General features: G+C 59.9%; 9 protein-coding genes across 9 annotated transcripts; all 9 read left to right on the top strand.

Annotated features, from left to right (window-relative positions):
* Positions 1 to 233: 233 nt before the first annotated feature.
* On the top strand, positions 234 to 626 carry LSCM1_01599 (uncharacterized protein; the record flags this gene model as incomplete). The annotated part of the gene is made up of 1 exon (XM_067319201.1): positions 234 to 626. One exon carries the CDS (start codon positions 234 to 236, stop codon positions 624 to 626), a length of 393 nt encoding a protein of 130 aa, XP_067176480.1.
* Positions 627 to 686: 60 nt separating this feature from the next.
* LSCM1_01598 (uncharacterized protein) lies at positions 687 to 896 on the top strand (the record flags this gene model as incomplete). The annotated part of the gene is made up of 1 exon (XM_067319200.1): positions 687 to 896. One exon carries the CDS (start codon positions 687 to 689, stop codon positions 894 to 896), a length of 210 nt encoding a protein of 69 aa, XP_067176479.1.
* Positions 897 to 1,574: 678 nt separating this feature from the next.
* On the top strand, positions 1,575 to 2,396 carry LSCM1_01597 (uncharacterized protein; the record flags this gene model as incomplete). Its single annotated transcript, XM_067319199.1, has 1 exon — positions 1,575 to 2,396. The coding sequence occupies one exon, from the start codon at positions 1,575 to 1,577 to the stop codon at positions 2,394 to 2,396; it is 822 nt and encodes a 273-aa protein (XP_067176478.1).
* A 1,143-nt stretch (positions 2,397 to 3,539) lies between these two features.
* On the top strand, positions 3,540 to 5,405 carry LSCM1_01596 (uncharacterized protein; the record flags this gene model as incomplete). The annotated part of the gene is made up of 1 exon (XM_067319198.1): positions 3,540 to 5,405. The coding sequence occupies one exon, from the start codon at positions 3,540 to 3,542 to the stop codon at positions 5,403 to 5,405; it is 1,866 nt and encodes a 621-aa protein (XP_067176477.1).
* A 2,080-nt stretch (positions 5,406 to 7,485) lies between these two features.
* Positions 7,486 to 8,301, top strand: LSCM1_01595 (uncharacterized protein; the record flags this gene model as incomplete). The annotated part of the gene is made up of 1 exon (XM_067319197.1): positions 7,486 to 8,301. The coding sequence occupies one exon, from the start codon at positions 7,486 to 7,488 to the stop codon at positions 8,299 to 8,301; it is 816 nt and encodes a 271-aa protein (XP_067176476.1).
* A 929-nt stretch (positions 8,302 to 9,230) lies between these two features.
* LSCM1_01594 (uncharacterized protein) lies at positions 9,231 to 10,028 on the top strand (the record flags this gene model as incomplete). Its single annotated transcript, XM_067319196.1, has 1 exon — positions 9,231 to 10,028. One exon carries the CDS (start codon positions 9,231 to 9,233, stop codon positions 10,026 to 10,028), a length of 798 nt encoding a protein of 265 aa, XP_067176475.1.
* Positions 10,029 to 11,387: 1,359 nt separating this feature from the next.
* Positions 11,388 to 12,152, top strand: LSCM1_01593 (uncharacterized protein; the record flags this gene model as incomplete). Its single annotated transcript, XM_067319195.1, has 1 exon — positions 11,388 to 12,152. One exon carries the CDS (start codon positions 11,388 to 11,390, stop codon positions 12,150 to 12,152), a length of 765 nt encoding a protein of 254 aa, XP_067176474.1.
* A 7,625-nt stretch (positions 12,153 to 19,777) lies between these two features.
* Positions 19,778 to 20,578, top strand: LSCM1_01592 (uncharacterized protein; the record flags this gene model as incomplete). Its single annotated transcript, XM_067319194.1, has 1 exon — positions 19,778 to 20,578. The coding sequence occupies one exon, from the start codon at positions 19,778 to 19,780 to the stop codon at positions 20,576 to 20,578; it is 801 nt and encodes a 266-aa protein (XP_067176473.1).
* Positions 20,579 to 23,099: 2,521 nt separating this feature from the next.
* Positions 23,100 to 23,600, top strand: LSCM1_01591 (uncharacterized protein; the record flags this gene model as incomplete). The annotated part of the gene is made up of 1 exon (XM_067319193.1): positions 23,100 to 23,600. One exon carries the CDS (start codon positions 23,100 to 23,102, stop codon positions 23,598 to 23,600), a length of 501 nt encoding a protein of 166 aa, XP_067176472.1.
* Between the last annotated feature and the right edge of the window lie 2,459 nt (positions 23,601 to 26,059).

Here is a 26,059-nt window from a genome sequence, read left to right as displayed (position 1 = left end):
CCCTACTGCCGTAGATGTGCGTGCCTTGAGCCCCCTGGCCGCATGTTGCCGAAGCGGCACTTGGACGCGCCGCATGAGGAGCCGCGCACCCCTATAAGCTCACGGACTTGCTCCCCTCCTCTCGTATCCTCCTCCCCTTTTCGCACCTCTCTGCCTCTCCCCTCTCTCCTGCGCTTTAGGCACAAAACCGTCGGGCGAGGCGCTGCACTCATCCGAGTTGTTTCCACGTGGACATGCGGCCCAACGCCTTTGCGCGTGAAGCAGCACGGCTCTCTGTGGCCAGTGCTGCCCTCCTCACTTCGTACCGATCCATCGTCAACGGAGTAGCCAGTGGCCGCATTCCGCGTGGTATGAGGCCACTGGGGGTGCAGTCCAGTGAAGACGTGCTGGAGGAACTGGCCGAGGCGTACGTCAACATGGATATGGCCACCATGACAGCCTTTCACAAGCATGCAATGTCCACAATGTTGCGCTCCAGCCACGGTGGGGCCAACACCGCCGCGATGCCCTACGAGGAGCACTTACTGCAAGCGATGGGCGGCGGCGGTGAGGATTCTGTCGCCACACCTGTCCCGGTGGCTGCGGCGGCGGAGGGTTCGGCCCCCCTTAGGGAAGAGGGCGCCTGAAAAGGGACAGCTTTTGGGGTCATCCTAAAGAATTTTCCTGCTGAGAGCCGACTCAAGCCGATGAAAGAGCGGCGGGCAGTCTGCGGGCTATCCATTCAGGAAGCGAAGACGGCGATCGATAAGGTACCAGGCGTGATTGCCCGCCAGACACCGAAGGCTGACGCGGAGAAGCTTAAGGATGCCATGGTGTGTCTCTGGGGGCTGAGGTGGAGATGCTCTGACCGGGAGAGCGGAGTAGCGGATTCCGTGCCGGAGGCGTGCGTCGCATGACACCGGCACACTCTCTCTGATGATGTGCGTGTGCCCCCAAGAAGGCGAAGCTATCCACTATTCTACTCTCCGTCTGCTGTTCCAGGGCTGGGACGCTGTCGCGGAAGGAAGCGGTATGACTCGGCCCTCACCAGTCGTCTCACACACGCCATCAAGAGGAAAACGGTGGACCCGCAAGGGCACGCCGCACCTCTGCGCTCGAGTGCACGAGGCATCGTTCGCAGTGGGCGGTGTGGCGCTGCTGACCCCTGTCGCGCATGAGTGGTATTCTCATATTTTCCTCTTTAGACGCGTCCATGCGCAGTTACGGGCTCACTGACTCTCCGAAATGCTTTTGTTGCTGTTGTTCTACCTGCGCGCCACCACCGCCACCTCCATCGCCTCTTTCCCCTTCACACACACGCACACGCACACACTCACTCACCGCATCAAAGCACTCGGCGCACGCCCAACGTATATTCGAGCGACACTTCCAAGAACGTCCGCTCTCTTCAGTTGTCTCCTGCACACACGGAGGGCGAAGTTGCACATGCACTGTCGCGGCCCCTTTCCGTTCCTACCCCCCACACACCCACACACTGCCCTGCTCTTCTTGCAGAGCTTTGTTAAGCACGCCGACACACACACACACGCACAAATACACACTCGCTGACTTGCCCGTCGAGCGCCTCTGCCGTCATGTCCGATAGTGTCCCCAGCGCGCTTTGCTTCCTCGACCTCATCGTATTCTTTGCGGCAGACTTCTTTTACGCAAAGAAGCTGAGCGAGCAGAAGAATGCACACCCAGAACTGGAGGACTGCGCCCCGAGCACGTCGCCAGACCTCGACACCATGGCCGTGCTCGACTCCCTCACCGCCACCGCGGTCGACCTTTATCACCACGAGCGGGAGCGCTTCACCGGCGTGGCAGCACCCGCCAACTCGCGCGAGTACGCAGCGGTTGGCGAAAACGGTATGATTGGCCAGCGGGTCTCCAGCCTCGACCTTGGCGATCCGGCAGGGAAGACAGTATTGCACACGTTTGTGGTGGTGTGCAGCATTGCCGCACCCATTCTGACTCTCCTCCTCGTTCTCGTGCCCTCTCTTTTGGGATGGACGCGCTTCAGGGTGCATCCGTCTGTGTCGTACCTCGCCGCTGTCCCCGGCTTGGCCGCTGCCGGCTTCTACGCGATGCGCTCCTATGAACTCTCACCGGTGTTCGAGGTGACCAAGACGGAGTGGATCGCGATGATGTGGCTCCGCCTAGACGCGATTTTTATCATGTCCGCCGTCGCCTTCTTCGGGCTCGGGGCGTGGGTGGTGGCGGGCTGCATGGTGGCCACGGCCATGTACCTTGCTCACCGACTCATGAAAATGGAAAAGCACCTGAGCCGCGTGCAGCGACACACGCAGCTGGTGCGCGACGAAGTGGATGTGACGCGCGTGTTCGTGCCGGGCACAGAGGAGTCTAAGAGAGCGTCCGGCATCAACGACGGGTACAGTGCGGTTTCCTCGCACTGACGTGTTGCGAACGAGGACGACACCATCATCTTTCTCTCTCGCGCGTGATAATACCGCGCGCCTGCGCTGACTTTCGCATCCGCCGTCCTCTGCTCTCCCCCGACCCCCCCCCCTGCACACAAAACGCGTTGCTGTCGGGGGAAGCAAATAACTGTCGTGTGTGTGTATGTGTGTGCTATGTGTGATCTCTGTCGCATCTGCGCGCCGAGAAGGCGGCGACCACAAAACCATCGACATAGGGGATACCCGCACACACAGGTCGTGCGCTCTGCTCGCGGGCAGGACCGGTCCGCTGTGTGAAGAACGCGGGCGCGTTGACACGCGTGCTCGGCTTTCCATGAGCGAAAAACACAGGAGAGGGAAGGCGAGCGCTGACTTCTCACCAATGGGCGGGCCATCCGAAGCGTGCCTGCGCTCCTTTTCCTCTGTACTTCTCCCCACCTCTACCACTACCTCCGCGAGCTCCGTTGCTCACCGCACCACTCTCCAACGCCTCCCACTCTCTGCAGACACGATCGGCGGTGCACCTCAGACGCTTGACTGCGCCAGTGCAGACGCTGTGCAAGTAAAACCAATCTACCCGCAGCCGGCACAGGGAGGGAAATACCCGCAGGAGGCACGGCTCGGTGACACGCACATACGCCTACAGAGCATCACCGCGCCACTCCAAACGCACCTGCAGGTCGGGAGGGCAAGCGTCACTGCTACAAGGTCTTTGCCCTCCCCCTCCTCTTGTGCCGTTGCCCCCATCCAGCGATCATAGAGGGCGCTCGCTCGTTCACATAGAACCACACGCAATACATTCATGGAAGACAGAGAGGGAGAGCACACGGGAGAACAGTGCACTCGATTGGCATCGGTAGCGCACCGGCGCATTGTCTCCCCCCTCCCTCTCGCCCTCCCTCCCCCGCTCTCATCAGGCGTGCTCACGTGCGACCACCGCGCTCACAAGGTGCGCCCACTTCCCCCCAGAACCACCACCACCTGACGCTGCCGTGCCCATTTCTATTTCTGCGTCTCAGTGCATCATCGCGCGTCCTCCGAGACGTTTTCGCCGCGCCACGTTCTGTCGTCGGACGTCTCAGATAGGCGCGCAGCTGTGAAAAGAGCCCCCCGCCTCTCTTTTTGCCTCACCGCGGCAGAATGCTGCGGCCGACCCTTTTTAAGTGGGTGGAGCGCCAACAGGTGCGCCTCATCATGGAAAGAGTTGCCCAACGCTCGGCGCGAGGGCCACCGTTCAGCCACAGCGCCTCCCACGCGGCGGCAGGAGGTGCCTCCTCAACGCTGCACCACACCGGCGACATGGATGACTTCGACGGGGCAGAGTCGCTAGACATGATGGACGACATACCGGCGGAGTCTTTTGGTCTCCGTGCGTCACCCCCTCCACGACGGAATGCCCACCCGCCGGAGCCACGACCATGTGCTGCTACAATCTGCAGCCGGTCCTCTGGTGCCGAATTCCTTGGTAGCGGCAGCGGCGCTGTAGAGCAACGCGACAGACCGAGACGGGAGGAGAGACCAGCGAATCCTGCACGGCGTGTCATCACAGTTGGACGGCGGCACCACAGCTCACCTACTGAGGCGCCCTCCGCCTCCCGCCACGCCCACGCATCGGCGCCAACGGCGTCTCTTTCTAGCTCTCCTTGTGAGGCCCCATTCACGGAAGACCCTCAGGAGGCGCCATACGACGAGGACTCTGAGCACACCGCTGCTCCTGTGAGTCCTGCAGGCGACGGTGACGGCGCCAGTGGTGCTGCCGCTGACACCTCCGGGCCTGGGGGGAGCAAGACGACCACGGCCAAGTCTTCCGACGCCTACCGCTTTCTCTTGCATCACATCGATGCCGAGATTGCTGCTCTGCAGCGTCGCCACGCTTCCGTCACGACACGACGCCAGTCTGTCCAGACGCGCCAGACGCAACGCATCAAGGAGCTGTTCGAGCTGATGGAGCATCCGTGGACGCTGCTGCCGACGGAGGTGCAGCCGGCGCTGCCCGCTACTGGGGTAGATGTGTACATCAAGGAGCAGCAGATCGCGCTCCAGCAGCAGAACCTCCCTCACCCTATACCTGAGGGCCAGGACAAGATGTACGTCCTCGCGCTGCACAAGAATTACAAGTCCATGCCGGCGGGGCGCAAGCGGTTCTATGAGGAGGCGGCGCACTACAACGCTGCCGTGCGAGAGGAGCTTAAGTTCCTGCTCACTCGAGGCTGCTCCCGCTTTGAGGCCTTCCTTGACAGCATAAAAGAGTGCACGGTGGAGATGGCGCGGGAGGGGCAGGTACCAGAGCTGCCGACGACACATGCACAAAATCGCTTTAACGCAGCGCGCGGCGGGGGGTCTCACTACCGCCCTCCCAGCGCCTCGAAGGCCTTGCCGGCTGGCGGAGACGCCAGCAGCCTGCGGAGCCGGAAGTCGCGCCAGCCGGCAGGCCCCCACCCAGGTGCTGCGACGCAAGAGGGTTCGATCGGAGTCGAAGCAGAAGGGGAGGAGGAGGAGGACGCCGAAGCTGAGGAGGAGGACGATGGTGAGGTGGTGAACCTTGCAAAGGAAGCCCAGCGCGGTACGAGGCGCAGCTCGGTGGGGCTCAAGAGGGGACAGAAAGCATCGAAGCGCATCAAGACGGCAGCGAGGACGGCGCACGCTTGCGCCCCCGCTGCGGATGCAGGAGGGCATTCCTCGGCGAAGGTACTCAAGGGCCGGAAAGGGCCTGCGACTTCCACGAAGAAGCAGTCGGGCGTCAAGCCGGCGAGGAAGGGGAAGAATAGTGCGGGATCTCACGGTGGTGCCAATGATAGAGGCTCTAGTAAGACGGCGAGCAAGGCAGCCGGTAGCGCGACCGTGTCGCGCTCCATCCCTCTTCCCAACCTCGACCATCTCGCCATTAAGATCAAGCGGATGATGGGCCCATCGCATGGATCTGGCGGTGCCGCAAAGAAGACGGCCAAGAAGGTGTCGTCATCGTTGAAGCCTGCTGGCGGTCGCAGGCAGAAACGAAAGAAGTAGACGAATCTGCACCGCAGGAGAGGAGGCGGGGGGAGGGGGAACATGTGAGAATGGTCGGCTCTCTTTCCGTCCATAATGGGCGCTACACATAGAAGTGTCACCACTAATGCGAGGCAGGCCAGAAGACTGCTACTCTGGGCGTGTGCATCTATCGCCTCATCGCCCTCCGCAGATGCGTGAGAGGGCGGAAGAGGTTGTTGGGTTACTGGGGCGAAGGAGGCGGCAGCGGGCGCGTTGGTTGTGTTAGGGATGCTCATGGAACCCTCTCTCCTCCCCCTCTACTCCTCACACATGCGCACGCGCGCTCTCACCCGCCACCGTCCCTTTTTTTTCTCGAGGGCTAAGGAGAGGCGCTCCCCCGTTTCACTTCCTCTCTTCTCGCTTGTCGATCAGTATCGCATCACATCACCTCTCTCTACTCGGCTTGCCACGGAAGGCTGTTTCGTCGTTGTTGCTTATAGAAAGTGTTCGAGGTGGGTGCATGCACGGGGAGACAAAGAGGTTCATGAGCCCTAAACGAAGCGCACCCATCCGGCAGTAGCGCCGCCGCCGCCCCTCTCTCTCGTTTGCAATCGCGTCTCCCCTCCGCTGCCGAGTCTGTGCGCGGCACGGCACGGGAGCGCACGCTTTTCGCTCTCTTTTCTTTCCCTTTCTTCGGTGCGTCTGCGCTTTCGTCTTGGGCGCGCAGCGGCTCCTCTGATATGATGCACCTCCTCGCCGGCCCGTCTGCTTCCACACACACACACACACACACAAAGAGAGAGACACGCCGCCGCCGTAACCTTTTTTTTCGAGTCCTTGCTCAGCGTTGAATAGGCGGTGCGCAGGCGGCAGCGGAGGGCGGTTGAAGAGACGAGGCAGAGAAAAAAGAAGACTGAGTGTGGCCCGTGCCTCTCTGTCTCCCTCTCTCCCTGTGTGTGTGCGTGCTCGCCAGCGTATGCTGCCTGCCTGAGCACTGCGAAGTCTGCCTGTTTTTTTTTCTGGTGCCGCCGGTGTTGATCTCTTCTCTCTTTCTTCATCCATCGATGTCGCTTCGCGCGTCGTATTCGCCCGACGCACAGAGACGTGTGCATCGTGTGACACTGAAAAGAAAGACCATCGGCCAAAACGCAGCGTATGCGTGTACGCCTCCATGTTTGGCAGAGCAGCTGAGGAACAGAGGTGGTGCGTGTGTCGTGGTCCCATCCCCCCTCTTCCCCCCTCCGTAGAAACACACCTCTTCACGGACGAACCAGGCGGTGGCCATCACGCATTGCCGGTGGCCTTCGCCAACCACCAGTCAACGCAGCAGAGTCGCTCTCTGGCAACGACCACGGGCAGTGACCCCCTCTCACTACGCTCGTATGCCCCAACAGATGTTGCTTACTAGTCCCTCCCGTCCTGCCCGTCGCCTGACCGCTTTTCTTCCCGTGCCGCTGCCCTCCCTGCCTCTCCCTCCTCCTCACCCCGCCTTTGCACATTGTGTGCTCTTGCATGGGTCACGCAAGCGCCACCTCCGACTCGTTTAGATACGCCCCCCTACACACACACACATACATACATACATACATACACCAACACCATCACCGCCACCCCTTTCCCGTCTACTATACCATTTCTGAGACCCTCATCCAGCAGTAACACCCACCGGCCACTTTGCACTCTCTCTCCCTATCCACCGAGTCGGTGGCAGACAGGACTGAGACAGACGCACGGCGTTGCGTGGAAGGCGGCGGAGGAATGGCTGGCGTGCATGCCTGAGTGCGTTACTCACCCATTCGTTGAACTTCCGCTTTCTCGCTTCGCCGAGCCTCCGGCCTCCCCCCTCTCTCCCTTGCCCATGCCGCTATCGCGCAGCTGATGTGTTGTTCGCTGCTTACTGCTTTCGTGTCAAGCTTGACGTCACCCGTGCGCTTTCTATTTCTGTGTGTGGGTGCGTGTGTCTTCCCCTTTTATGAACACTGACGGTCGCCCTCTCGTTCGCTTTGGGAACGCTACTCGCACCGACTGCTGCTGCTGCTGCTCTCTCTCTATACATCGACTTATTTATTATCCGATCGCTGGCTGGCATCGCGGCCATCGGCGACACCGCCGACGGGGGATGAAGTTTATCCCTCTAGACAGCTTCAGCGCGCTCAACTCCCTCTTGCAGGGTGTGGAGGCGCAGGGGTGCTGCATCACAATGCGCCTTGAGGCTTACACGTGCCGGCATACGAAAGAGGAGCGGCAGATCGCGAACAACATCGCCTCCTACCACAATAACGTGCAGCTCACACCGCCTATGAGCCCCTCGCCCGCCATCGGCATGTACGCCGGATTTCCTCCGCAGGAGGCGCCGCCACCGCTCGTGCTGGGTGGCAGCACGGACACGCTCGCTACGAGCTACGGTCTCGTGAGCCCCGGCGAGATCGATGAGCGGCTCGTATACTTTGTGGCGGCCCTCAATACGCTGTACGAGAGCGACGGCTACGACTTCTCGGTGCTGCGGGAGAATGACTTTGTGCGCTACACGGAGCCGCAGTTCCGCACAGAGGTGTCGAACACGCTGCGATCGTTGCCCGAGCAGTGCCGCCCAGCAGTGCAGCGCTTTTGGCTTACCATCGAGGACGTGGTGGAAAAGGAGGAGAGCGGGTGCGAGTACTATGAGTTCCGCTGCCCCTCCTGTGACCCGCTCGCCGACACCACCGTCTACTCCCGGCACTACTTTGTGTACAACCGCAGAAAAAAGGTGCTTGTGCTGCTTGTGGAGTACGGCGAGAGTAACCTCTACCGTGGGGATGACGGGCTGCCACACGTGAGCGGCCCCATGTCAGCGCGGGAAGTGGAAAGCCCCGCCTACGCCAGCTCCCCCGACCCGGGCGACGACGCGGAGGCGTACGATGGTGGCAAGAATAGGGAATTCTACGGATACTACTAAAGACTTCGCGGTGGATGGCACGCAGTGGCCAATGCTCCCAGTGGCAGACCACCGGGCGGCAAGTGAAGAGGAGGAGGTTGGCGCAAGGGCAGCCCAGGACACCCTCGAACCGCTCTGAAGGAGCCTCTCGCCCTCGGTCGACACCGGTATATTTGCTTACGCCTTCTGCCTTTTCATGTGTTTCGGCGGGCGGGTGCATCTCGGCGTGGAAAGGGTACGCCCCCTCCCCCTCTCCTCCCCCTCCCATTCGTCGCTTACGGAAACACACAACAGCCGGCAGGCGTCGGAGCGCGAAATACTATTGCATCTTCCTTGCGCGCATTACATCCAAACAGTCACACACGGGTGGCACGGCAAGTCGCACCGCTCCGTCTCTTGCGCGCGTCTCGGCTCAGCAAGCCGGGGCTCTCTGCAGTAGGGGAAGGCTCGCGCTTTGGGAGTGGCGGCACAGTCTCTCTCCTTCGCCCATCAGCCATTCCCTGAGCGACTGGCGTAAAGTCGGCGCATGCGTCGGCGTACGGGTTGCACGTGCTATCTTTGCAACAGGTGCGTCTGCTTACCTGGTGTAGCTTGGCGGATCTCTTCTATGCACCTCCGCCTCTGCTCCCTCCTCCTGATTTTCCCCGCCGCCCCTTCGCTCATTTCACTTCATCTCCTCCGCGCGCGGGTCCCTTCTCACGACAACCGCAACTCTTCATGAGGCTGGAGTGCCAGCAGGCGCCGCTCTCGTTTTCGGTCAGTCTACACTTTCGTTCGAGCATCAAGCGAAATATTCAGCAAAGGATTAGGGGTGCGCACTCGAGCTCTTCTCATCCCTCTTTGATTTCACTCCGATCGCGGTGTAGGGTTTCGTAGCTGCCCTTCGTACCTGCGCAGAGTGTCCCTCTTCGTATCCCACTCCACCCACCCGCCCACTCACAGCGAGGCAGATGCCCGAGGTATGCATCAGCATCACCGAGGTCCAGGTGGGCCACGTTCTGGGGAAGGGTGCGTCGACGCTGAAAGCGATCCAGTGTCGTACTGGGGCGACGTTGGAGATCCTGAAGGAAGGCCCGCAGGTGAAGATTAGTGCGGACGAAGAGGCCAAGGTGGCCGCGGCAAGCGCGGAGGTACGGGCCATCGTGGCCAATCAGGAGAACCCCGACTATGAAGGGCCGGAGGGCGCGCGCCTGCGCAGGAAGGCAAACGATTTGGGCAAAAAGCGCTCGAGCCTCTTCGACGAGGCAACCAAGAAGCGCGAGGCTGGCGACCATGCGGGCGCGAACAAGCTGGTCGTGCTAGCCAAGCAGGCTGGTGAGGACATGGAGGACTGCCACCGAAAAGCGGCCCAGGCGATTGCAAGGCACAACAATGAGGACAAGGGAAAGGGTGAGACTTACTTTGACATGCACGGCCTGCGTCTGGAGGAGGCGATGGAGATGCTGAAGACGCGCATAGCCAGGCTGGAGGAGAAGCCGGAGGGGGTGGTGACGGAGTTCGAAGTGATTCCCGGCGCCGGCCACCACTCCGTCGGAGGTGCGCAGAAGCTCAAAGGCGCCACGAAGGAGTACGTAACGGCGAAGGGATACGCCTACGAAGAGATCAACGCCGGGACCTTTCTAGTAAAGGTGCCCGGTCTCGGCGAGGGCGTCCTCTCGAAGCCGGAGGAAGGCGACAAGGCCCCTTCCAAGTCCCAGAAGGCCGCAGCGAGGAGGAGCACGCTCAAGTCATGCTGTGTGTGCATGTGACGCTCCGGTAGGGATGCCAACGTGCCCATTATCGTCTCTGGGCTGCTGCTGGCATGGATGCATCGGTGAATCTGTATGGAGGGAGGAGGAGGAGAGGAGAGGGAAGGGGGTCTGGTCCTCTTCTTTCATTGCGTCGATACACACGCTGCGTGCTCACACACACGCCTCCACAAAGGGGGTGCGCAGGCGTGCATGGCGACTGCGGACGCTCCCTCCCCTCCCCCCTCCTCTTTCCGAATGTGTTTTTGGTCATGCTTGCCTGTGCCAGCTGGTGTGGGCCAACTCGCATCTTGCGTCGTCCCATTCGTCTCGCGTGCCCCCACCTGGCAAGGGGGAGTGACGCGCCGCCCTGCGCCGCATCTCGGCGGCACGGCACCTCACCACCTATGCGTGAGGCGGGGGGAGCGAAGCGGCCTCCCCACGCCAGTCCTCTGCCGAATGGTCGAGCTCCATCTGGTAGTGACTGGGGAGGCAGAGCGATGTATTTCTAGACGGATGCTGGCAGGTGAGGTCCTGAATGGCGTTGGGCCGCCGCCACGCGCTGCCGTGAAGGCGCTGATGCCATCCACATGGTGGGCATAGCATCGACCTGAGTGGAGCGCGTATCACCCAGCTCTCTATCTTCCCACTTGTGTGGGCAGCGTGTGCCACCCCGAGAGGTGCTGCGCCGCATTGCAGCCGGCGAAGCGAGTCGGAGTCGTTTTTGAGGTGGGTGGCGCTCCGGTGACTGAGTAGGCCGATTTGCGGTAACGCAGGCTCCCCACGTTATGCTCTTACCTTTGCGGAGCTGTGCCTGTGCCCGGGTAGAGTGAGGTGCAGTGCAATCGGCGTGGCAGACTGGGCGGGTAGAGACACCCTAGCGACTGCACAGTCCCGTTCCCCTCTCGGCCAAGCCTCGGGCACGGCTCAGGCGCGGCCACGCGAAAGAGAAAATTGTTCGCACGGGGCTGCACACCACAGCTTATATATATATATGTGTGGGGGGTGCATGCAGCGAATTAGCTCCATGTTTCCTCTCTCTCGAGGAAGAAACGCATGAAAGAGGCCTCGGCCGCGCGATGGCTGCCAGAAACGGGCGTATGCCTCAGGTGTGGGCATGACGACGTGCCTTTGTCCTCCCGATATTCCGCCGTGATTCGCTCGTCCTGTTTTTTCGCCCCCTCCCCCTCCCCTGCCAGCCCCCACGCTCCAGCGGAGGCCCGTGGTACCGAACCTCTCCGCTGTGTTTGGTCTTCTTTCCTTTGCTGTGGTCGTTTCTTAGTCTCCCTCCATCCTCGACGCCTGCCCTATGCGATCGCTTCTCGGGGACGCACCACCACACCCGCGCATACGATTCCCGTTGTTCAATAGTAGCGCTCGATGGGCCGCCACGATGACAGCGAAGACGAGGGAAGTCGTTGCTGCTGCGAGCTCCTCGCCTCGTGGTTTCCAGGGCTGCGCCGCCCCCCTCAGCATCGTCCGTCGCGAGACGAGTCGATCTACTCCACTCGCAGCTCCGCGAGCAGCAAAGGTGCCGGCAGTGACGCCGTGGACGAAGACGATGAGAGCCGCTCGTTCGACGAGTTTGGGCCCATACGATTCGGCTCGTGGAACTCAATGGGCGATCTCATGTCTACGGCTACTTCGGAGAGCGAGGCGCCGTCAGTGGAGTCGGACCCGCAGGAGCGAGCACGACGTGCCGCGACGTCCTTCCTCAAATGGAAAGACAAGGAGTATGTGCCGCTCAGCTATGATGAGAAGCGAGCGATCAAGGAGTACCGCAAAGCGATCGCACAGGAAGAGGGGTCCTACACTAGCACACGGGCGCAGCGTCCACCGGACGGAACTTCCAGGCAGGTAACCTCGCGTGCAGAGGAATGCGTTCCCCTCGATGACAGCACCGATGGTTGTACACTGGTGCGGCGCCGTAGTAGCCAGATCCGCTTCACCGCCGCGGTAGTGGCTAGCAGGGCGGTCGACGTGCATAACGACGCACTCGTGGTGAGAGGGGCGGGTGAGGAAGTGCCGGCGCTTCCACGCTCCGCATCGATTCTGCGTAGCTCCTCCGTGACGAGGTCGACGGAAGAGCCGCCGGTGTTCACGGGCGGCTCGGAGAAGGGCCTGCCGGACGAGGCGGAGGAGTAGCGATCCGCTTCGCCGGATCGCTATCCGCCGCGTTATTGGTGCCCGTCGAAGTGAGAAAAATTAAAACGAAAACACTTCGCAGACGCTGCCGGTGTGCGTCGCTCTTTTTGTTTGCACCGGTCGGGCGGCTCTCGCGGTGGTCGGCTGAAAAGCGGTTTTGCACATCGGCGCTCTGCGGACACCTTTTCGCCTCCACCACCTGCCCCCCTCTCCACCGCGCTCGCTCATCCACTTCGTGTACTCAGGGTCACCGCCGCCGCTGCTGCGATAGTGATGATGCGTTTCCTTCTGTGACTTCAGGGGTGAAGTCGCTGCCTCTTCTCGTGTGCGTGGGCCTGCTTCTCTTATTCTTTGAGATATTTTTTTTCACCTTCTTTTCCCCTCCCCAACGGACCAACGGACCCGTCCCCGCGCGCGTGTGCTACGGTACCTCGTCTTGACTTCATTTCGTGAACAGAATTCTTTTTTTTTTACCCATTGTCCGTGAAGGTATGTGTGATGTGATCCTTATATCTGAGTGCACCCGCTTGCCTTTCAGCAAGCTTTTCCGTCGCTTCTCTCTCTCTTTCTGTATGTCTGCGTGTGTGCGCGCCTTTGCCACTCTGTGCTCTTGTGCGCCGCGCACATGTTTTTCCTCCCGGTTGCCTTCTCTCACTCTCGGGGTGAGCATCCGTCTGATGTAGACTATTTATCGGTTCAATCGTCTGTGCGCATGTGTGCGTGTGTGCTTGTGCCCACTTCCCGTCCCTCTTCAATGAGCGTCGCGGACGAAGGGGTGCTGGCGGCGGCAAGAGCTTTTTGTATATTGAAGTCCACTCCCCCACCACCACGCACACACACACACACATCCTCAATCTCTGTCCCTCTATCTGCCCGATGAGGATCTCCTATGCAACTATGCACTGCGGAAAGTACAGCGAACGAAAGGCAACGTGCGTGGATCTGCTTCATTCCTTGTGAGTATCGCGATGTCTGCTGTGATGGCAACCGAATAAGCCCTTCTCTCCCTCTCTCTCCTCGTCTTCACTCCCTTCCTCACACTAGATGACGCCAAGCTCGATAGCGGCAACGAAGACGGAGCAACGTCCTCGCAGTGCTCCACAGCGCGTGCCCCTTTGCCGTTGTGCCGGCTCCCGATGGTCACATGTGCCATTTTCGTTCTCTGTCACGCTCCTTGGGCGTGCCGCTGGCCCCTCACCCCTCAGTTGTGTCCTCTGCCTCTCCTCTCTCCCCTCCCCTCTTCTTGCCGGTCCCTTTCCCTGCTTTACCTTCGTATGTTACCGCACCTAACGCATCTGTGCGTGTGTGTGTGTGTGCGTGAGTTCTTTCTCTCGCCCCCCTCCTCACACGCATACAAGTTTTGTTATGACTCTTGTATGGCGCCGTTCTTACCCTCTACTAATGTGTCTGCTCAAGTAACGCGCACACGCGGGCACACACACGCGCACAGTGCCGTGTTTTCTCTCTTCTCGCTCGCGGCACCGCAGGTTTTGGACTCCCTCCCTCCCTTCCCCTCCTCCCCCTCATCGCTCTCCTCTCTCGGCTTCCGCTGCTTCTCCGTGCTTGGGGGCTGGCAAAAGATGGGCTGCTTATGCCCCCCTTCCCCCGGCTATCTTCCCGCCCTCCTCGAGTGAAGAAGAACGGATGGCCCTGGAGGAAACGTCGCCGCGCTCGCGGCCTTGGCGTGGCACCACCGGGGCGATACGCCCAAAGGTGTCTGCCTGGCCACCGCCCTCGCTGTGCAGTCGCGTCTTGCGCATCTCCAGAAGTGCGCCCTGATAGTGCGACGCGCGGCTTCGATGGGGAGGCGGCGCGCATTCAGTGGTATGCCGCGTAAGTGCTCACGATAGCCACGAAGTAAGCCTCCTCTGCTCTCTCTCTCTTCTTCCCTCTCCGCGCCGCGCGGGAGCTAATATTTGCGTAAAAGAAGGACACGTCGAGAGAGGCAAAGCACTTTTCTTCTTCAGAGGGAAGCACCAATCAGCCGCCCCACGCTCTTCTCTTTGTCGCCACTCTTGTGTGCCTTCATCGGCGCGTATCAATCCGACTTGCTCACTCACTCTCTCCACCCCCCGTCTCTATCTGTGTCTCTGTCTCTGGTCGGTCAGTTGCACTCTGCGCTTGCTCACTGGCACACAAACGCACGCACACGCACAGATAGAAAGGAAGAGAAAAGCAGAAGACGTCCCTTTTTTCGTTATCGCTTCATCTCTGTCACACCGTTGCCCGGTGACTCCCCCACCTCACACACCAGCCACCTCGCAGGCGGACCTCTCCCTCCCTTCCCTCCCTCTCCACTCCATACGCGCCAACGCACGGAAGGGCATCTCTGCAGCTCCTCTCGTCCTCCTCAAGATCTCACATCGTTCAGCGAAATGGGCGGCTGGCTGTCTGCGTTGCTGGGGAAGAAGGAGGTGCGAATCCTTATGGTTGGCCTTGACGCGGCCGGCAAGACCACCATCCTCTACAAGCTGAAGCTCGGCGAGGTCGTTACCACGATTCCGACCATTGGGTTCAATGTCGAGACGCTGGAGTACAAGAATCTAAAATTCACCATGTGGGATGTCGGTGGCCAGGACAAGCTTCGCCCGCTGTGGCGCCATTACTATCAGAACACCAACGGCATCATCTTTGTCGTTGATAGCAACGATCGAGATCGTATGCGCGATGCAAAGACGGAGCTGGAGAAGATGCTTATCGAGGATGAGCTCCGCAGTGCGACGCTGCTCGTGTTCGCCAACAAGCAGGATTTACCCAATGCAATGAGCACGACGGAGGTGACGGAGAAGCTTGGCCTGCACACCTTGCGCCAGCGAAACTGGTACATTCAGGGCTGCTGCGGTACCACCGCGCAGGGTCTCTACGAGGGCCTCGACTGGCTCTCTGCCAACATCAAGAAGACGATGAACTGAAGACGCACTCATATCTACATCTTCGATGGCCGCAGGCGCTGGAGCACCGACACGCACGCCTTCGAGCCCGCGCGCCATGTGGTACAAGGCATGAGGGTGACGGGCGTCTCGGGTGCCTGTGCGTATTTGTTGCCCCTCAGCGTACGCACCATTAGCGTACGACTGCTCCCACGCCTGTGACGCCTGCAGCATTCTTTCGTGTGGCCCTACATATGTGTACACACATATATATATATGTGTGTGTACGTATATATATCTTCCTTGCTGCCCCTCGGCGGCACAACCTCTCTTCGGATGATCGCCTTCCCACTGACTCGCACAGCTGAACCGACGCAGGGGGAAGGTATCGTCCACGCGTAACTTCTTGAGGTTGTGGCCCACCTTCTTCTCACGCCGAGGTACGTGCAGGTTACGCTGGAGCGGTTGGCCTCAGCTTTCCCTCCACGACGGATAACTGGAACCTATGGCGGTGCGTCAGTGCGCGAAAGTGCGCGTGCGCCTGCGGGAGGTGCCCCCTTCCCCGTTCGAACAGGTGGCAGGACATGGGGCGGAGGAGGAAGAACAGGAGGGGGGAGACGAGGGAGGATACGTGTCAGAGCACTTCGCGAACAAAGAGAAGAGGAAGCCAAATAAACGGCCGCGGTCCCCTCCCCGCTCACGCACCTCCCTCTCTCCTCTCTTCTCTTCCCCTGTCTCTTGCTTGGGATGAAAGTGTGTTTGCTGACTGTTGTGAATGCTTCTTTCAGGCGATGATTGCTTTCGTTTTTTTTTGCGTTCGGTTGGCTCATCTTACGGCGCACTCCCTCACTGATCTATGCATTCATTTGTGTGTGTATGTGTGTGTGTGGGAGTGCCGGTGCGTCGCCTTTCTTAAGTGTGTTTGTGCGTTTGTGCGCTTGCTCGTGCACTGTCTGCGGTGGAGTGCCTCCCACTCCCATACCCGCTAACGGTCGTCCTCGGACGGCCTCGCATTGCGCACGGCCTCACCACAGAAAAAAAACAGGAGAGGGAAAATGGCGACGTTACCGATACCGTTGCGCTTTTTTTTCCTTCGTGATGGGCTGTCGGGCTGATGTCGCGATGGACAAGAGAAGAGGGTCAGTGAGAGGCCGTCCGTCCGTCAGAGTGGTGTGCGTGCGTGTGCCTGGCGTGGGGGAGGGGTGGGGGAAGGGCAGAGGGCATATGTGTCGGCATGGAGAAGAAGGGGAGAGGATAAGGAACCGCAAGAGAGGCAGACAAGTGAAAATAGGGAGGGGGGAGACCGAAGTGTGCGGTAAGGGAAGACGAAGTAGATGAGGCGAGAGGGAGCACGTCCTCTACGCACAGCGAGCAGAGCCCGAAGACTGAGCTGTGAGTGGTGGAATCGCAGCCCGATAAGAACGGCGATGTGAGCTCGGCAAAGTGCCCTCTCCCTCTCCCCTCTTACGCATACACACACACATACACATACACACCACATGAACATACAGACGCAGGCACACGTACGTGCTGGAGCGGGGGTGCTTCTGATGCCATGTATGATCTTTGCTATATTTGCTGACACATGAGCGTGCCTAATAGACTCGATAGTGTGGCACAATCTTGTCATTGGGTTCGGACGTGTAACAACCACGCTCTGCCCTCCATACCACACCAGACATCCGGTCGCAACAGCTTTCTCACCTCTCCCCCTCCCCACCTTTCCCCGAGTCGCTTCTGATGTGTTTTTGTTTTTAGCGCACTTTTTTTTCTTTCGCATCCCGTGGCAGATGTGTGGATGTACGGAGGTGTCTTTGCACGTGTGTTTGTGTGTGTGCGGCTGTGTGCTCGCGTATGTGCGAGTGCGCCTGCGTGCGTCTTTGTCCCTCTCCCCTCCCTTCTTTCGCTCGCTCGCTCTTTCCAGTGAATCTTTAACGTATAGGCAGAGCCCAGACCGAGGCTTAACAACAACAAGCGCAGAAAAAAAAACAAGTCCGCGATGTCGGCGGCGGCTCTCTCCCCCCTCCCCCTCTTTCTTTCTTTCTCTGACAGTCGAATGTGTACGGTATGGGCTGTATTACCTCTGATGGAGCGAAAAAGGTGAGAAAACGAACAGAGCAGCGGCCTGGCAGCACTGTGTCGGGCTGCTTCCTCTCCGCAGAGCGGGCGCACCTCTCACTACCGCGTCGTGCGGGTCTCCTCACAGACTCCCAACACCGATTTTGTCCCTCAGAACGGGTGTACCTCCTTCAGCCGCAGGCGAGGCGCGGCAAGCACGGTAATGTATTGGTGGCAGCTTTCCTCAGCGACTCCAACAAGCGCCCATCCGCGATATCGATGGTGCCTTACGTCATACCGCTGTGCCTGTGAAATCGCCGCTTCCAAGCTTCTCGTGCCCCCCGTGCCCGTTACCCTTCTCTGCGGGTTCTGCTCTCGCATGGGCACGGCTACGCCCGCCCGTCCCGCTCTGCGCACTTCCGCCTGCCGCCCTCTTTCTCTCTCTTCATATCACCGGCAAATCGCATAGTCGCCAGACACCCTTCTCAACCCCTCACCTCCACCCCCCATCCCCATCGCCACCACTGCCCGCCCCCCCCCCTTGTGGTCTCGTCGCTCGCAGCAGCACGACTGCCTGTACCACGGTGTGACCAACGGAACTTCTTGGCTTCGACGCCGTCCGCCGCATCTGAGGGTATGTGCCGTCCGACCCCGTTTACAGCCACTGCACAGAAAATACACACACACACACACCAGCCTGCTCGCCTCGTCTCCTGCGTCGAACGGCACGGCCCACGGCGGTAATGCCATGTCCGGCCACACAGATGCGATTCCGGCAGGTGGGCGTGAGCGAAGGACTCGCTCGCTGCGACAGTGAAGGACGACGAGCTGCGTGGCCGCGGTGATAGTGGGCACCAAGAAACCGCCCAGCGTGTGCATGACGCCAACATCCACTTTCATGAACTTAGAGTCCGAGGAACCGATTTACTTTCCTGTCTCGTGCGCTGATGGGGCTAGCTGCGTTGGTGCTCTAGCCCTGACCACGCAGCTCAACGCTCGGGGCCCCATCGCCGCGGAAGGCGCTCTCGTGAGTGACGGCAGAATTCTCGGTGAATGGAGGAGCGATATCACGGGCCTCAGTGTGCGTGTCACGGCAGCCACCGTAGCAAAACGCGTGGGTAATGAATGGAAGAGGTACGTACGCCGAGGGACTCCTTCTGTGGTGCGCGAGGAGCTCCTGAAGGCGTCTTTTGTGCGCGTCCAGGTGCGGCTCGCACCGGCATACGGCCCCCTCCGAGGAGACAGAGCTCATCTGAACAGCATTCGCCAGCCTCAATGACCACAGCGTGCGTAGGCTTGCGAGCAGCACGACAAGAGGGCGTCTAGGCGCTGAGTATGCCGACTAGCACCGTGGGCCTCGCTGGCTGTTGCCGCCAGATGGCCAGCGCGTACACGTCGCTGCCACTCTTGAAGGCGGTTGTCCAGTGTACGACAGAGCTGGCGCAACACCCAACAACGCTGAAGGGGGGGGGGCATATCTCACGAAAAGGTTCGAGGGCAGCTCTTCCGTACTCTCCCCTCTCCTCGCCCTCTTCAGCGCCAGCGTTGTGGTCGCCGCGCCAGAACGCACGGGTGCGTTTGCTTTTACAGTGGCGCAGCCTGCGGACGTGGCAGCATCTGTCAACGCCGCGTACCGCAGGATGCGCGTGATCCCTTCGTGCCGATCCTCCCCGAGCTCCCCCCGTCCACTGCGCTGTGATTGCACAGGTCTAACGTCGCATTTCATATCTTTATTCTTTGCGTATAAACTCTGCGGCAATACGCAGGCGACCGACCCGCGCCGCTCCCTTCCTCATCGGCGACAGCCTCCAGCAGGGCCACAGGGCACGCCGCGGTGTGGCTGCCCTCTTGTCATTGTTGTCGATCGCGCTCATGCGGCTCCTCTCTTTTCTTCTTCCGCTTCTCTAGACTCGCGCCGGCGCATTGTTCTACGCTTTGGGCCAGCGTGGCGCACTTCCTGACACGCAAGCAACTGAGCGCCGCAGCAACAGCTGCTGTATGACCCCGCGTAGCCGGTCAGCAGAACGCCGTGATCGACATCTGAAACATCCAGCCTGTTGGTGGCGGAGGCTTGGCGCCCGTTTCTCAGAAACGAGTGTCACCTTCATGGTCGAGAGCGCGCACGGCCTCATGTGGTTCTCAGCAGCGAATGTCTGTCCTCTCGCTCTTCTTTTCTTCAGCGTGGACAGGTGCCCGCCTGTCTGCCTCTGCACATTTTCTTCCCATTTGCGCACGCCCCATTCTGTCCGACGGCTCTCCGACTTCCCGTGGCACACACGCCGCCACGGCTGTGTACGGGTCGGAGCGCGCGCGCGCACGATAGGTCTGCTTCTCTGTCAACTCATCGTCATCATTACACCGCCATTTTATTTTTTGACTGTCTTTGCTGCTCTTTTATGGGAAAGCGCCCGTTTTGTATTGGCACCACTGCATCTACGGTCGCTGCAGAGAGCTCACCTCACGGCAGCCACGTCCCCGCATTACCCGCCACTCACCCCTCGAGCTGCTCTTTTTCGGTCAGTATTTACCCGGTAAGACCATTTTGTGTCGATACCGCCTCTATACCGCGTCTGCCTATCCTTTGTGCGTGCGTGCGCGTCTTTTTTTCGCATGCCGCGGAAGCTTCCCTTCCCCTTCTCCTCACGCATCTCACTTCCCGTGCCACACCTCTCCTCCTGCGGGTGCCGCCTCTCCGTCATGCGCGAGCAGGCCGCGTACGATGCCGATGACCGTCGGCTGCCGCACGCCACAGGGAAGCCAGAGCCCGCCGCCATGGCAAACGCATACAACGGAAAGGCAACGGCGGGTGCGAGGGCGAACGGGGCGGCTGCGACGCCGTACGCCTCTGCGCTCGAGACGCAGTGGTCTGCGGAGAGGCCCTCGCATGAGCGCCTGATCGATTCACCCGTGGTTGCTGAGGGAGCGGCCTGGGAGAGTCAGGAGGCGTGGAAGAAGCGGCCTGCGAAGGTGCAGGCGCAGGACGCCGAGGTGCAGGGCGACGCCGTGCCTGCGGGATCGAGCCAGGTGCGCATGACGATCCCCCAGGCGGTCGGGGGGCGCAGTCACTCCTCTGAGGCAGAACCAAGGCGTTCGGGAGCGTGCGTGTTCGTGCGGATGCCAGAAGAAGTGCGCCGTAGGCGCGCTCGCTCCCGTGAGTCCCTCCTCAACGGTGCCCGTTCGAAGTCGGGGGAGAGCGGGGCGCCGTTCACGAGCGACAGTGCAGCCACGCAGCCCGCTGCCGAGAACGCCGGCAATTACAACCCGGCGACCAAAGCCTCGCCCGCGGCTGCGAGGGGGGCGATGACCGATACGGCAACAGAAGCCGGTAACCCTGAGCACGTCGATGGCTCCTCTACAGAGCATGAGGAGGCACAGGAGAACCACTGGAATGCTTCCGCCACGGGTGCCCATGGTGAGGCGACGCCCAACGCGGGGGCCAGCGTGCTCGCGGCATCTAAGAACGACAAAGAGAAGAGCAGATGCTGCACGGTAATGTAAGCCGCCATGTCCCTCCCCCCACCCTCCGCTGGTAGCGTCCCCGGGGCTATACGAGCACCCGGAAGCGTCGAGCATCCGACAGGCATTTCGAACGCTTCCTCCTTTCTTTTTTCTCTGAGTAGCGAGACCGCCGCTACCACCTCACCCGCGCCCTTCTTCATGTTCTCTGCTCTTCATTCACCTCCTCCTCCCCCCTCCCCACGGCCACCACCGCCACCCCTCCCTCTCTCCCTCCCTGTAGCCTTTCCCTTGTTTCCATTTCGGCTCCCGTACACTGTGCAACACGTGCCCTCTGATTGGACGACTCACCGGCACTGATGCATATCCCTCCCCCATTCCTCTCTGCGTCATGCATGCGAATCAGCCTGATGTGACTGCTCTCCGCACGGATCTCCTTCTTGCTGCGCCGTCCATTTTTTTGCTTGCTTTCCGCTATCCGCTTTGCGCGCGCTCACCTTCCAGTGCAAGAGAGGATGCCCCCCCTTCCCTCCCTCCCCCACGCACACAGGTCCCTCCTCTGCCATTGGGTTGTAGACTAGCGGTGGCCTCGCGGCTGCGTGGCTCTTTCTCCTGAACTCAGCGGCTCAGGTGGGAGGTGCGCGACCTTTGGTATATGCTTGCCGGCAGGGCTTTCGCTGCACGCCTTCGACTTACCACAAAGCTCCCCCCCGTGTGTGCGTACATTTCGGTTGCCTTCCCTCCCCCTCCCTCGTCTCTTTTTTTTCCTTCACCACCGCGCTCTCTGCGTGCATGCGCGTAGCTATAAAAAATGTGTCTGTGTGTGTGTGTGTGTCCTCTTGGAAGTCACGGCGTTCGCTAATGGATGCGCGCGCAGCCCAGAAGTCACTCCCCTGCGTACTTCGTGGTGCGAAGACACAATGGGTACGCTGGAGGGGTACACCACACACACATATATATATGAAGAAGCTCATGTATGCATACAGAGACATATATGTCATTTTATATTCTCCATCGGAAGGGAAGCCGCAGCCGTCCTCTTCGTGCACGGATGCAGCAACGCACTTCTGCTCTCGTCGTTGCTGGCTTGCACTACTGCGAGTCCGTGCAGCGGTGCTCAGCTCCCCTTCTCTCCTCTGGTCTGTGGTGGGTCGCGAAGTATACGCGCCTGTGTAAGGATTAAGGCGTCTCGCTGCTCTGCCGTCTCTGCGCCCACGCCCTTCTCTCCTCTTCTATTCATCCACCTCTCTTCTTTGCGTAACTACACGGATGGCTTGTAGATTGCTTCTCCTCCTCCCCGGCCATCCCTCACCACTCTCTGACGAGCAACAAGCAGCTGCTGCTGCCCCCGTGTCCACCTGCTTGTTGCCGTCATCTGGGATTTGCTGACGCGACGACACCGGCCCCCCCCGTGCAGGAAGGGAGAGGAGAGCGCTCTCTTTTCAGCTTCTCATGCGGCGGTCGGTCAGCTGTGCTGCTGCGGACGTGCACCGCTCTCCTCCTCTCCCTTTTTTTTCGGTGCGCGCCTGCGTTTCTTCGAATGCCATCGAAGACATCGCATCTCGAAGGACCAAATCCAAGTGGAAGCGCCGTACTTCTTCTCTGAGAATAAAGGAACGTGTAGAGAGCCCACCCGAGGATGGGATGTCCTTCAAGTCCTCCCCTTCCGCCCCCTCCTCTCTCACTGCTGTCTCACCCACGACACCTCATCCGAGGCGCCCCCTATGTTGCACCTCTCTTTTCCCCTCCCATCCCCACCCCCACCGCCTCCACCGCGCGCGCCCGTGTTTGGCCGTATGCGCCTGCCGGTCGCGCCCCCCTGTGAGGCGGCAGCCCGTCTTATGGGGTTATGTCTCTTTTTTTTGTTGTTTATGTGTGAATGAGTAGGGGGAGGGGCATGGGGCAGTTAGTAGACGAATGCGCAGCTCTCTCCCTCACCCTGTGGGTGCGCTCTATGCAGGAGTGTCTGCCGCCGTCGGATCCACGTGCCCTTGGGGTCTGTGGAAGGAGAAGAGGCTCATCCACGTTGGGCAGCACGGGAGGTTTGCCAATGAGAGGGAAACATGAACGAGCCATCTCGTGCGACGAGAGGCACCCGCCTCCTCTTATTCGCGGCTCTCGCTCGAAGGGCACCACCCCAGCTGAGATCATCAGGACCTCGACTACGGTGTGCGTCGTGACCTGCCTTCGGTGCGCTTAAAAGCGGACCCTTAGGTGGGGAGCTGTGCGCTTAACATCAGCGGGAACGAAGAGAGACGAGGTACTCTCGGCGCTGCACCTCTCCAGCACGCGAGTGCCTTCGGACATGTTGCTGCACACATCTCCCGCCGTTCTCCTCGCATGCCCACTGCTGACGTAGAGGCGCTCTTCTTTTTTATTCTGTCCACCCCCCATCGGCAGCTGCTCTCTCCTCTGCACCTCTTCACTGTCTCTCTTTTCCCCCTCCCACCGCTTCAGGTGCATCTCGATGCCTTTTCGCCCTTGTGTTTTCGTCCCCACCCGCCTTTGTAGCGTCGGAAGCTGCGCGCGGTGCTGACGAGGTGCTCCTTACTCAGAGCTAAAAATGAGCAGAAGTGTCTGCTGGCACGAGGTCCCCGTGTCTCTCCGCATATCTGCCGAAGCGGCACACTGGACCCAACCTCTGAGTGACCACCCCAGGTGCACCAATAGCACCGCGGAGCGGCATCACTGCCAACTGGCCTCATCTCTGCCGCTCGATGCCAGATCAGCCCAGCACATTCTCGTCTTTGGCGCCAGAGGGGTGTACGTGCACGCCGCACCGCTCCACATCACCTTCACAGACGTCAGTCCAAATCGGGCGGGAGCCGCAACGATTTCCATGGCTAACCTCGCCACCGCACCTATCGAGACGACGACAGAGCAGCCCATGAGAGAGGCAACGGTGCCAAACGCCGTCGAAAATTTTGCGCCGCCTCCGGCACCATCTGTAGACACAGCAAAGGCCGGCGCTGTCGAAACGCCTGCGATGCAGGTCGCAGGAAACGGCGAAGAATGGACAGACGCCGTGGACGAGGAGGCCATGGCCTTCTTTGGCGATGAATGACTGCTACAAAGGAGCGCCCGAAAAGAACGTGAGGAACAGGAAGAGGCCGATGTGTGACTGTTTGTGTGACTCCTCGTATAGCACCGCCGTCTCGGCCGAACTGAATCGGAAAAATAAAATAAAAGCAGGGGAGCTCCCTCCCTCTCTCTCCGCCGTCTTCCACAAGAGAGGATACGCGAGATAGCAGAAGTGGCTCACGAGTCAAACGCTGTCTTTGCGATGCGTACAAAGGAGGTTGCGCGACAGATGGGCACGTCTTCTGCACCCCTCACCCCTGGCACCCGTTGTGGCACCGCCATTGAGGGCGGCCCTCTGAGCCTCGGCTGCCTCCGACCTCCTCCTTTTCGCTCCAGTCAGTATGCGATGCGGCTTTCGCAGGCAGACCATTGGAACCATCGCCTCTCATGAGCCCGCCACACACTCTACGCCACATTCGCTCGCCCGTTGCTTTGCTCCCTCTTCTCGTTCGTCTCCCGCGCGTCCTCCTCCCACTCTCGTACGCGCGAACGCACGCCGATGTGCTTCATACCAAACGCCATGTGCCCAACGCATCCGAAGAAATCTTTTTTGTCCATCTTTTTTTTTCCTTTTGCCTTCGTGTGTGTGCGCTCTCTTTCTGTTGTGTTGTGTTGTGCTCTCTTCATTTTTTTGTCGCTTGCTGCGTCCACACGCGCGTGTGCCACGCTGTGACTCGTGCGTGCTCCTCTGGTGCGTGCATGCGTGTTCCCTTTGTGTCCTCGAAACGTGCGTGAGGCTCATCGTTTTCTCCGCCTCCTCGGCCCTTTCCAGTCACTCGCCATTACAGAGGCGGGAGCTCCCGACCGCTGGTGTGCGCGTGTGTGCACGTGAGTTCGGCGTTGCCGATTAACAGATAAGTTTCGCAGACGCAACAACGTGCACAGGGGAAAGGAGGGGAAAGAAATACGGCCCACTTTCTGTGCTTACCGTAGTGGACGCAGTCCTCACTTAGACTCCATTGACATTTCTCCTGTCATACTCGCGTCCTCACGACCTGCACGCACTCGTAGATACTGTCGCGGTAGCCGCACCTCCATCCGCGTGTGCATACGCCGTAGAATTCAGAAGAGGGGACGCGGCCACAACAGACGGCGACGCATACCCACCGGAGCAGAGACGACGTCGACACCGCCCCCGCCTCCTTTACCGCCCGGCTTCGCCTTCTCTTTCCCCTTTCGCTTCTCTCTCTCTTTCTGCTGTAGCGTCTTCGCTGCCGTTTCATCAACTGCTGCTGTTTCCACTCTCTTGACGTTGCGGTGGTCGTCACCGTCGTGCCTATTGCTTTAAGGTGTGTGTGTGTGTGTGCCTGATTGACGCCTCAGTTTCTGTGGGGAGCGCGTTTTGCCTTTGCATTGTCCCCTTCGCGCACTTCTTCCTCCCTCTCCCTCCCTCCTCTCCTCACTCCGCTGCTGCTGCTGCTGTTTCGCTCTTTTTCTCTCCTCTTCACCCTCCTCTACCCCCTGTCTCGCTTCCCCATCAGCCGTTGCTGTCGGTCGGCGTGTGCTTCAGCTCCCGCGCTTCCTGTGCACCCCACCCCCCCACCCTTCCCACACACACACACGTCCCTTGGCGGTTTCGCTTTAGCGTGGGCCTCTCTCTGTTTTTGGCGTTGTTCCTCACTGTCGACTGTGGTGTCTGCTGCTGCCGGAGTGGCCACAAGCGTCGCCGCTGCGCGCGTCTCTCTCTCTCTCAACCCTTCACACTCTTTTTTCCTCGAAGGCGCATGGGCCTGTGACGCAGCAAGGCTCACGAGAGGTACACGCTCTTTTTAGTTGCTGTTTGTTCGTTCGCTGTGTCGCGCCGGTGCTTTTTAGAAGAGAGAGCCGAAAAAAGGAAAAGACATCCCCTCAGCCCTCTCCCCCTCCCCTGAAAAAAAAATTAAAAGAAAGGAAAAGAGAAGCCGTGTCCATTGGTAAAGTCGGCGTCTGTGCTCTCCCAACGCGCTCCTCTCCTAAAGTACGCGAAGTGTTTAATATTTTTCAGCTTCGTCTCTCCTCTCTTTTCCTTTTTCGTCGTAGGTGTTCGTTTTCTTCCCTCCTCTCGTGCTGGCGGAGCCCTCACTCCACCGCAGAGCGGTTCTCTACCACACGCACACACGCGTGCACTCTCCATCGCTTCTTTAAAAACTGTCACACCATCAGCAATTATCATTCGCCTTCTTAGACTCGGGCACACGCACACACACACACACATATATATATATATACATATACATATACATATATATATATATTGTGTCTTGGCGTGTGTTTGCTTTGCCGTTCCAACGGGAACTGCCGTTTGCGGTGTAGTGCACGTGTGGAACGCTGCTGCTGTTTGAGTTGGCGAATCTGATTTCCTGGGTGGCTTTTCATTGTGTAACCTCTCTGTCTGTCTGTCTGTTCGCTCGCGCGTTTGCTCTCTTGGCTGGCGCACAGACGCGGCTGCGTGTAGAACGCTTC

Source organism: Leishmania martiniquensis, chromosome 31, assembly GCF_017916325.1.
Source record: "Leishmania martiniquensis isolate LSCM1 chromosome 31, whole genome shotgun sequence".
In the NCBI taxonomy this organism is placed as follows: domain Eukaryota; phylum Euglenozoa; class Kinetoplastea; order Trypanosomatida; family Trypanosomatidae; genus Leishmania; species Leishmania martiniquensis.
The sequence above is the reverse complement of the archived record's forward strand: the minus strand, read 5'-3'. Positions and strand labels throughout refer to the sequence as shown.